General features: G+C 51.7%; 1 protein-coding gene across 1 annotated transcript; it reads right to left on the bottom strand.

The window, feature by feature from the left end:
- Positions 1–43: 43 nt before the first annotated feature.
- On the bottom strand, positions 44–9,949 carry AYO20_07368 (hypothetical protein; the record flags this gene model as incomplete). The annotated part of the gene is made up of 11 exons (XM_022645654.1): positions 44–650; positions 706–948; positions 1,008–1,273; positions 3,399–3,767; positions 3,882–6,470; positions 7,308–7,432; positions 7,517–7,992; positions 8,039–8,065; positions 8,113–8,566; positions 8,613–9,194; positions 9,250–9,949. 11 exons carry the CDS (start codon positions 9,947–9,949, stop codon positions 44–46), a joined length of 6,438 nt encoding a protein of 2,145 aa, XP_022498369.1.
- Between the last annotated feature and the right edge of the window lie 2,060 nt (positions 9,950–12,009).

Genomic DNA, 12,009 nt, shown 5'->3' on the forward strand with positions numbered 1-12,009 from the left:
CGTCTTTCCTATCACGAAGCGTTAGTGGTAGAACGGCCGCTAGCTATGCGAAATCTTCTAGGTACACACTCTGCTTCTGCTTCAAATTCGCCACACAGTGCCGCACGCGGGAGATCTGATGTTGGTCGTCCAGGTATTGATGCGTCGCCTCCTCGATGCGACCTTGCTCTTTGTACTCCGCCAAGCCGACATCCTGGAGTCCCTGCTCGACATTGAGACGGAAATATCGGTTCTGGTCCAAGTGCTTCCGCCAGTTCGACGCAAATCGCTTAGCCGTCTGTTCGGTCTCCGTTGTGATCTGGACTAGCGTCTTCGACAAGAACGTCGGCAAATTATCTTCAATCGCCTTCTTACCGGGATTCCCCGTCCCGATCGAGATGAAGCACTTCACCAGTGGTTTGACGTCGCCGGATTCAGCACACCAAATGTCGGCCGCTTCTTCTTCCACCTCTTCCACTGGGTTATTCACCCCTAACGCGCCATCCACGAACTGTCGGGCTCCAATCGAGACGGGATCGAAGAAGCCGGTGGCGGCTGACGTAGCGAGGGCGGCTTCACCGATGGTAGCCGACACGTTCGGTTTCTGGGGAAGGTCATAGCTTCGGAGGCGTATGATTCCGTATGGGTCCTTCGCCGCGGTACAGACGAACCTAGATAATCGTTGAGTATATAGTATAATTAGTCTGCTTATGCGTTTATACGAACACCTTACATCCGCGCGGTTTCCCGTCATTGAACGGTTCCGTCGGAGAGTAACCTTGACGGGTGATGACGTCGTCGATGACGGCCTTGAGTTTATTGCTGTCGAATCGTGGTTGAACTCGTCCTGACCAGCTGAACGGTGTCCAGTGCGCCTTCTCTTCAAACACGGCTTTGATCAGTCGGTTATAGGCTGTAATGCACTCGTCCACGTCCATCTCGAGCCGGCCGAGCATGATGGCGATGAGGCTGTCGCACTGGGTGTTAGTACGAGAGTCATAATGAGTGAGGGAGCATATGCTACGCACCCGCCGGTGCTGGTCCCGCCGATAAGGTCGAACAATTCGCATGGCTTAAGTACCGGAGCTCCGCTCTTCTGACGTTCGTAATTCAACTGGGTCATGAGGCTCTTGAGGATATGGAGGGTCGACAGACCACGCACGCCCCCGCCGTCGAGCGATAGTAGACAGAGCCCGGTGTGGTCGACCGGGTTGGGCGGGCCCCCCGTCACCCGTTCGGCGGAGACTGGTTGTTGCATGAGGTTGGCCGACGCCAGGAGATATGGGAGGGAAGTCTGATTGAAAGATAGAGGAAAGATAGAGGAAAGAAGACAGATTGAGAGCGCATCTGAGGCTGATGCCTGCGCTTAAAGATGTCTGCGCCCAGCATCGTGAAGGGTGCTCGATCAGGCTGAATGTGTAACTCGCGACAGCGCATCTGGTCTGGGTGAGGCAGCGGGCGCGTACAGGGCGAATGGCAGGTGGCATCACGAGGACTAGGTGGGTGGCGCTGCACCGCCTCAGCCATGATGGCAGTAGTGGCGTCGCGGGCCTGCAGAGATGGATCAGGATTAGTTAAATGACTACGGGGAAGCAGTAAGCCACTTTCAAATGACAGATAATAAGAGTAGAAATCGCAGTAGATGCCACCATCCGGACACTGTCTCGCATGTTGCGGTAGCGTAATAATCCCGACCCGCGGTTCGTGCCAAGCTACTGCCTTTGTACGCGGATCTTGGCCGCGGGTCCACTTTTACCCATAACCATCTATATGAGACAGGGCGCGTCGTGCCGTGTGCACGAACGACGAAGGGAGGCTCTCTCGGATGTGTACAAGGTGCGAGAGAGGAGGCACACTAGCCCGCCGGCGCAATTATTTGAAGGGAGATTTCTCAATATCACTCTCGCCGAGGCGCCGTCACGGTGGACTGCAAAAGGCTCCCGTGCATTTTCTGCGTGTTATGGGCCACCAGATTTGGTGATTTTATATGAACATCTGGTCTATGGACAATTCAGTGCTTATGCCATCAGTTTACCACCCTCCCATGAGCGACCTTCGCCGGTGCGGTGGACGGGCAGGCATGTGAAATAAAAGTGGGTCCACACCCAGGGCATTCCATTGCGTAGGGATGCACGTTACTCATCGAGAGGCGAGACCTCATGGGAAAGTTAGATCAATAAATCGCTCGTCTCACAAACAACGCAATGAGAATGTGGGTTTCGAGCATCGTTGGACATGTTAGCGCCGTTTGAGGTGGCTAGCACCTCTACTATCAATAACTCATGCATAGCTGAATTGGGTACCTTCGGAGCCTGTTACTACCTACCTATATTAACAGGGACCATCCAAACTCTCGTAGGCCCAGTCAATCTTCCGATTCATCTGCGGACGGAAATCTGTGCTCCGTCCGTGATATTCCATTCTCCTCTCCCAACCATCTTTGCGTGACCATGACCGGGTCGACGCAGCTCAGTAACCTCCCACCCGTACCCCTACAGTCCTCAGGGCAGAGGTATCAGAGTAGTTCAGCAGGATGTTTCCACTATCCCAGGAGAGTGCAGCTGCAGGAACGCTTCCGCACGGGAGGAACATATATGGGACTCTTATCGGTCCTGTTGGCCTCCAAAAGGCAAATCCGGAAGCGTTGCTGTGGTGTACCACGTGAAGTGGAAAGGTTTCCCTACCAGCGACATGACTTGGGAGCCAGAGTATCATTGGAGCTCCATTATCGTGGGCCTCCTAGCTGCCCTTGTCCTTACGAAAATACGAAATGGAAATTACCTATGGACTGAAAATCACTACTAGCCCGGTATAAATATTGGCGAGGCATTTCAATATCCTGGGTTACCCAAATGCCTCATAAAATCATATAGCCGTGTTGCGGCACTTTCAATCTATTCTCTTGTCTACTCATCAAGATAGATATACCCTAACGAGACTTTCGAAGTGAATGCTCACTGTCTTCCAGCCAAATGCTGACGCCGGCCCAATTTTGAGACTCCTCCTGAACGCCTAAGAGTCCTGCTGATAGTTTGATTGCCAGTCTACATCTCCGAAGCCTAGGGAGACAATTTAACCATCCACTTGTACATGGTCCGGCTACTGCTTAAATATATCTGGAGGTTCGCAACTACGGCCTTGAGGTTGTTGTGGAGATATGAAAAGCTCGAAGCCACCGTGGTGGGGATCTGTGGGAGCGACAATTTGGGTCATTCGAAGTTGTCCAGGGAAAATCGAAGATTTGCGTACCAATTAATGTAGGCTTACACCACTTGTTCCGAGGACAGGGTCATGGCAGCAACGTGATGGGCCCCAACACCGATCGACAGACAGATAGGTCTCCATTCCAGCCACGGGAGGAAGTTGCTAGTTTTGGGCGATATGAAGCATAACGCCTAGAGTAGACGGGCTCGGCATACTGGACATCGACATTTTGCCCTTCCCCAATATCTTTTGCCGTAGTAGACCGTGATCTCTTCCCCGTCAAAGATATTTCGGGCAGCAACGATTGCAATCCTAAACTTCCCCGATACCCTCATCCCCCTGAAGCGGGCCGATGGATCACAGCTGCTATTAGCCAACCTGTAGACACTGCCGCACTTAGCACTGTTTATCTGGGCGACTGTGGGCTCGCCAAGAATATCGTTCCGGTCCACTTGTATACATCGACCGTTGGCGTACATATCGGGAGGCGATAATTCGCCGGTGATGAAGCCGATAATATCGCCCTCCGAATACACGATTTGGCCCGCTTCCCACGCGACGGCTTGTAAGCCTCGGTTCTTGTCCTGATATTTACGGGTATAGTCCCGGATGCGAGGCTGTGTCTTGTGACGGATGGCGGCACACTGGCAATCTCCCCTGTGGCACAATTCGCACGGGCAATTGCTCCGATGACACACCTTGCACTCAACCCCACCAGAAGGAGGCAGAGACGTTGGATCAACCGGCCACGGCGAATCGTCGGGCCATTCGTCTGGTCTGGGCCAATCTGGGTACGCATTAGGATCATAGACGTTTTCGTGCTTTGCTGGGAAGAGCTCTAGAGTAGAGAGCAACTTTGCCTTCGAAATTTTATCCAGAGATACATTCTGACTCTCCCAGATGAAATCAACATCGTCTGCTGTTGGGTCCAATGAGTGTTCGAATGCTCTCCCCGCGACGCAGAGAGCAGACGTGTGCTCGTCGTCTAGACGAGGACATAGGAAGGCAAATATTCTTTCGTTGAGGTCAAGCCAGGAGCTTGAAGAAAAACCAGATCGTCGATTTCCAACGGGGATGAAGCAAAGGATACCGGGAAAGGCCTCGTGATATTTCCGCCACTTCTCGCCCTTCTCTCGGTGGTATGAGTACTGGCGATTCGACATCCCCGTGCGCCGAAGGATGTCCGCAATGACGGCTGTCTCACTCCTCAGACGGTCACCCTTGAGCTTGTCGACATGATCGGCAAGACGGACTTGGAATAACCGAGTAAGAAAGCCATGAAAGGCTGTCTTACGAGAGAGCATGCTGATGACATTCATATCGTTCTCGACCATTCGGGTAGGATCTTCGCTTTGGATTTGTCTTTTGGAAGGACTTGTGATGGAATTCATTCTGAATCCTGGTTCGGTGTCTCGACGACCTTGGACGATATCGAAGAACTGCTTGATAGCATCTCTACTCTGAATAGCCGCCACCATCCGTGAGACAAGATCGGCGACATCCTTGGTTTCATTCATTATCGTATCGGCTGGACTGGGTGTGGTCCGAATCTTGGCCTTTTTTCTGGACTGCTGCGCGGTCTGCACGTCTCCGTGCCTCTTTCGGGGTCCCTTTCCTTGCTTGCCGATCCCAAATTCTGTCCTCGCCGTCTCACCGCTCCGGGTCGGAGCTGGTCGACGGTTTCTAGCTAGCTGCTTGTGTCCTTGGGACTGGATCGAGCTACAAGATCCCGTGGAGACCACGTCATCTTGTTCGCGCTGTAGTTCATTTGGGCTACGGAACTCCAAGAGCGCGTTCGAAATGGGGGGTCCGGGACAAGTGCGGCTGCAATCGGAGTAGCCCTTGATACTCCACTCGGGGCCGCCATAGTTCACGGCTTCGGCGGTGGTCGGACCAACGGTGCCTCCTTGGTGGTAGATATCTCCCCACACCAGGACGACTTCGCCCGGACGTTGAACGAATGTGACAAAGGAAGCCCCCATGGCCTTGAGCTTCGATCGCGGGATCCAGCGAGAGGCGTGTCGTACTCTCTGCGCGCATTTCCCACCTTTCACTGCATTCTCGACTAGGTAGCCATCTTTCTGAGCCACGGCACACCAGGATTTTTCTTTTCCACTGTATAGGGCATTTAACGATATTAAGTTTGCGTCCTCACAATGTATGGTGAAGACAGACCCGTCCTCGCCTGACAAATATCCATACGGCCGATGGAGCCCGTCAACGATATACTTTGTGTGATCCAATAGGTTATCCTTCAAGGGCCAGATTAGGGACTCCGCAGGTAAGCCCAGCCGTCGTCGATCTTCGGCCGTCCAGGCCGGAGTATCCGTACAGTAGCGCATCTTGCTCACGGCTTCCGGGTCGGCAAGACGACGCTCCAACATTTCGGCCAATTCATCTGGCTCTGTGGGTATAGTTCCGGTATGGCTAATGTCCAGCGTCTCCAGTTTCTCTTGCCGCGAAATACAAAAAATGTCGTCCTGACCGAGACTGGACGTAAAGCTGGAGACAAATGTCGTAACGCTGTGGGCAGCCTCTGCGCTGAGATCAAAATCACCTGGCAGGACGTACTTGAATATTCCCGTTTGCCGCGCACCAAGCATCTCGGCCTGCGAGAGAAGAAAGCGGGTGTCGCGACACTGATCCATGTTCAATGGCATCAGAACGACAATGCCGTGCTCCTCTCGATAAGGGACGATGGTGCCAGGATTCCGAGGAATTTCAGATACGCTGTATGTTGAAGCATCGGATGGAGGCATGGTCGACGAGACAGGCTCGCGCAAACGGCGTGGCATAGTTACGTCTACTGTAGTATTTTCTTCGACTTCTGGGGCTTCGACAGTGGTATGAACAGTGGTCGGAACAGTGGTTGGAACAGTAGTTGGTGCTGCGGTGTCTGCAGAGGGTTCCCCAAGTTGCTGTCTCTCATGTGGTGGAGTCAAGACCTGTAATGCAGCTTCCGGAGGCATGTTTCGGTTATGAGCTCCTGTGTTTCGATCGTGACCTGTATTGACATCTGATCCTTCGACAACTGCTTTGACATACTTGACATCCTTCACTAGCGCTTCAAGCATGGGCCGGATCGTATTCCAGGGCGACTGGCTTTGCTTGCGCGATTTGGCGGACGGGTGCCTGGGCCGGGGCAGATGCTTGTCCACTACAATCACGAGCTTTTGGAGCATCTCTTCCATGCATTGAATTCTCTCCTCGACATTTGACATGGCAGAAGGATGACGATCCGAAACTTGCGTGGTGTTGAGAGCGGATTGTTCAAGATTCGCCCGTCTCTGTGGGTTGCGGGTAGAAAGGTTGATGTGCACGGGAACGGCTGGATGTGGCGATTGGCAAAACATAAGTAGACTAGAACTGCACGCGCCACAACTCCCTCAACGGAGTTGTGGCCCGTGCACGCGATGGGGCGAAGGAACTAATACAGAACAGTCTTGGCGTGTCACTCACGTGCTGATCGCGTTCGCCCCTTCCTCACCCCTGAGGTGAATTTCGTCTTGCTTGCACATGCCTCGAAACGTCAGAATTACCCTCGATCATCAAACCAGACCCACCTGTAGATCGTGAGGCGGTGACATATCGCCAAAATTAACTCAAAGCGGAGGACACGCATGGGCTGATGTCTATCTACATGGATTTAACCCCAACCCTATGATAGCCAATCAAAAGTCCCCGACAAAATTTGTCGGGGACCTCTAATTGGCTGGACCTGTTTAACACGTAAAAGATGACAGCCATACCAATTATTCGTCTTTTCTTGGACACCGCCTCATGACTCTCTATGGGTTAACCTGGAATTTGGTATGTTGCTATGGCTTTCCAGAGACCACGCGGCGGATCGAGTTCGTCGACCCCACCATTTCGCCCTCCATCCTTCCATTCGCGAGGCGGACGTTCGGAGCCTACTGAACCTACCGCAAGGCTCAATCTACGTCAGCCCCGCTTACACGCCGCCTTTTTGTTGCACATTGTCCGTAGGCCCATTCCCTTTTCCTCTTCCGGTGGTTCGCCGTTCCCAAGTGAGCGGCAAGGTCTTGTGCCAGTATTAGCTTCTGTAGTGAGTATGGCGAGCCGCTAATGTTACACGGCTCCGAACGGCCTTGTTTGAGGCGTACGGTGAATTTATCCGAGACGCTCAGCTCCACACGCTTTCGAAAGTTTCCGTCCGCGTCGAGGAAGGAGCTGTCGCCAAAGTTTCCTGTAACTGGGTGCTCGTCCAGGAAAAATGTGGCAGAGCAATCTGACAACCGGTGAAGTAAGAGAGAAAATGCTTCGCCCCGACGACGCTCCGAGCATTGGATGTAACCGACCGCTACAAACTTACCGTTAAGTTTCTCTGGTATAGATTCTAATTCGAAGTAAAACAGGGAGGCAAGCATGTGGCGGGCGATACTATCAATCGTTCTGGATAGTGAGTCGTCGACCTGAACTTTTGACCTCAGCTCGGACATGGTCTTCGTATCATCTAACCTAGGTTCTGCTCGGTCGAATTCAACGTCGAGACGGTGATATCGGGGATTAGTTTGGAAAGCCTGTCTGACCTTCTTGTCGCGCATCTTCTCCCAGAATAAACGATATAGTCTCGGTAATGCTTTATTCTTCCACGGATGGGCTGTAAGTGTAGTAGACGTCGTGTCACTCTTCGGCTGGCCAGTGCCCAGAGAAATAACAAAGTCTGGTTCTTCAGTTAACGGGAACGCTGAAGTGAATTCGGACAGAGCGGAAATGAGTGGATCGTTCTCCAGAGGACCCGCATCCTGAAACGTGCCAACTTCATCGATGTGCTTCGGCGGGAAAAAGCTGTGAGATAGTTAGCAACTCCACGGAGAAGGGTTAGGTAGCATACCCAGGCGCCGCTGAGGCTGATCGTGCTCTATTCAAGTGTCAGTGGTGCCCATAGGCAGGTTAATGAAGACTTACATCTCCCAAACGGGCACTCTTCCGAGACCGTCTTTCGGTTTGATGACTTGGTCTGTGGCCTCGTCAGCTACTTCAGCAGGCGAGCGCTCCACGGGCTCACCTAGGTGTCGATCCTGTGTTCCAACACCATTGTAATTGGTGAATATACGACACGACGGCCTGTCGTGAACCGTAGCGACAGGCAAACCGATCCTCGTCCCTATTGATGTTGCGTACGAATAGTCGAGAATGCTCCCCTCCGTACCAAATACCTCTTTCAAGGCGCCTTCAATATTTTCGGCCGCATAAAGGCCGTCGGCCAAATACGACCCTATAAGCTCCCGAAGACGAGAAAGAAGGGGGATACCTAAACCTTTCCGGCGCTTAAAAGTGTGCTTTGCTAATTGTTCAAACACGTCCAATGACCGTTCAATTGACCACCCCTTGTGGAACATAGCCAGGATAATCAAACCCCCTTAAATCGTTAGTATCGAACTCCCTAAAGCGGGGGAGAAACTAACCTGAACTCACCCCAAAAGCGAGCTTGAAGAACTTTTGAAAGGGAATCGGCAAATCAATACGATCCCGTATTCGTTTCATGATCTCCAGCGGTATTACGGCGCGTATCCCACCTCCGTCAATACACAGGACTCCCGCTCCGGCTGTAGGAGGATGCACTTTGACGACCATCTCTCTGGGCAGCAAGACATTACACAGGGAGCATCGACGCACCTTGAAGTCCCAGGGATCATCCGAGCTCTGATCGCCAAAATTCATCACACAAGTCTGACAGACGCAGTGGCCACAGTGCTGGTTGTATTGAGGTCTGCGGCGTAAACAAGAGAAACAGGTACTGTCGCTTCGGATACTTAGCCAGCGGTCCTGGAAGCGCTCAAGGTTCTCTCTGTGAATTTCTGCCGAGGCTTTGCCCCCTCGCTGAATGGATTGCCCGAAATATTCGACAAATTGATCCTCGACCAAATTAATAAAGCCACTCACGAGGATCACGTCCCTCGATTCATCGAAGGTCAGTACGCGAGACTTGCTCAACCTGCGTAGGATATCCCTATACAAGACCTGAAAAACGCTTCGTGGATCGAACACTGTACGACTGTTAGAAAATACACCACTCTCGGATAGGGTAGGAAGTGGGCTTACTGTGGGCGTCCGGAGGATAACTGTCTAGAAGGAAGCTAGAGGCGATAATCGGAACTGCGAACTCCGTTAGCTCGATAGGCATTCTGACGTGTTTAAGAAACGTTAGTAGATGTTCCCCCAGGTCCGGGGCAACTGGGTTGTACGTCCTCGACGCCTTGATAAAACTGAACGGTTGCTCAATCGTTTTTGCGAGGTGTGCACGTGCATACTCGAACAGAGCCCCGAAATGAGTTGCAGAGAACAGGTGGCGTGTCTCATCTCTCGTCGTTCGGGTGTGATCCAATGCATCGAGAAGTCGCTCTTTCAGTCGTCGATGTCGACCTTCGACGGACATCGAACCAGCAGGGAAAAGCGCTACCACACTGATGTCCGAAAACTGTTCGTGTGGGTCTTCGGTCGTCTCCTCGCAGAGCATCCATAAAAATGCCCTTTTAGCCTCGTTTTCGCTTGCAGTTCCAGGAGGTATTTTATCACTAATGATAATCACCCTCGGGTGCGTAGATCTAGGAAGGGTCGATGAGGTACCTTTCTCTAGCCATGCCGCTAACTGGATCGCGATCTGTCGAAAACCGCCTAGATCAGTGGAGAAGAAGCAGAAAACGTCAGTGAAGGGGAACAGCAGACGTGCGTAGATCCTGGAGGCGAGATCGCTCGGCGGCACGCCTGGTACATCAGTAATCCATTCAATAGCATGGCTCATTGTCTCATGGCACTTCTCTCTTGGGATTGACTTTATCTTCAAAGGTTGACCAGGTAAATCGAGGTCCGCCAGGAAGATTGGTTTACCGGGGAAAATTGTGGAAGGGTCGAGATGAAGGTGGACTCCATCGGCACTCTGCTTGCTTCTCAACCTAGAAGCCCGCTTCACACCAAAAAGTTCCCGAAGGGCGACTGATTTTGCTACATTCCCAATTAGCACAAGTAAGCTAGGCTTCTGGACATCAGGATATTGGATATATTTCGTAAGAGTGCGAAGCCTATCCGTCGCTAAGAGGGCGACTTCACTACCCTGACTGTAAAGTCCGAGCCAATGGCTATGGTCACAGCGCTTCATGATGAGGATGCGGATTGAAGAAATGTAACAGTAGTGCAAAGTCCTCTAGAGGAATGACATATATATTCTCTTGGGCTCACAGCGGCGAAATCGGAATCCAGACGAAAAATGGGACCCTCCTAGATTACACCCAGATTCTGGTCTTGGTCCAGGAAACGGGAAATAGGGCCACTCTCAGACAGTCTCTGGAATTGGGCTCCTTGGACCAAACGGGGGTCCCAACCGGTTATCCTCCCAGTCTAGCGCAAACGCCACCATAATTACCATGGCTTCTAGCAAATCTAAATTGACTGGTGGTGCAGAACACCTTACGGTCTCGAGCGCAAGGTACCATTAGGAAAGGACGTTAGAGTTATCATGACAAATTCTATTTTACTACCTCAGTGGGTGCAGAGAATGAGCATTTGGAAGACGAACAAGTCAACAAGTCCTCGAACTTCTCCAGATCAAACCTACACCCGCCTCATCCAAGGAGGTCAAATACACCTGTGCGCCCTTTGTGGCAAACCTCGATCTCGAAAATACCAAAGACAACACCCTTTGCTACCGGGCCAAATCCCGGAACCTGGGATATGTTCCAGACCAGAATGTACACGAGCGCACAGCAAGCGATGGGAGCATTGTCATCCTCAATTTTTAGTCGAGGTCCATCACTACTATCACCGCGGCGACGGTTTCGAAGCGGGCGCCCATCCAACCGACACTCCCGAACTGCCCGGAGAGAGTTCCTTAAGTGGCCGAGCTGAGGTGGCTGGCGACTCTCTCCACGCATGTTTTCAACCGAAGCGCGCACAGGGCCGGCTGGTCCCAATGAGAGAGGAGTCACCCCCTCCTGTGAACAGGCATACTAAACCTACCTTGCATTATTACTAACTTGCGCGATAGATAGATGAAGGTGAGCGAACAGAAATGGAAAAAATTGAGAGTAAACGAACAGTCTATCCTTGTCTGAGTGGTCCTATCTATACAGATCATCATCTCCGCCTCACCCCCTAAATCAAAAGCAGGGACTTGCACAATGAGTAAATCATTGGAAATGCATGCCGAGTTCTGTCGGGACCACCATTATCTTTTCCAGCATTTCCTGTTCCTTAAAATACTTAAATCAAACGGCGGCGGGTCTGGAATAGTACGTGCTTGCCTTCGAGTCAATCTTTGTACAGTTTCATCCGACGCTGGCTTGTTAGCCTTCGATTCTTTGTTGGTGCGTGGTAGTGAAACCACCGATTTTTTCTCAGCTGCACCGCTAGAACCGAGGCGCTGCCTCCGAATAAAGTGTTCTATATCTGATGGGCCTTCGTGTTCGGACTTGGGATGAGAGAGCTTCTCAGAGGTTAGAAATATACATGTGTATATATCTCGAGCGTTTAACTTACAATGTCTGAACTCAGCCACGACAACACTTCTTCATTCGATGTGTAGCAATAGAGGGTCCCTTTGACTCGATTGCGGACAAGGAACGCAAGCTCGATGTCCTCCAGTTCGCCGTATTCATATATTTTCTTCTTGAGCCCTCCTAGCCGTCGTCTGAGCTTTTTATTGTGAAGTTTAATTGACAGTCTGGCCATCACTGCAGTCTTGGAATGCGAAGGACATCTACGGCAGTGGGAAATAGAGGTAGCGGATTTATATCGACTGCGTATAGGTAGGAAGGGTCCCCATTTCGGGAACCCCCCTTTTCATTATTGGCCAAATCGAACAACATT

This window comes from Fonsecaea nubica, assembly GCF_001646965.1.
Source record: "Fonsecaea nubica strain CBS 269.64 chromosome Unknown Scaff51, whole genome shotgun sequence".
Lineage (NCBI taxonomy): Eukaryota > Fungi > Ascomycota > Eurotiomycetes > Chaetothyriales > Herpotrichiellaceae > Fonsecaea > Fonsecaea nubica.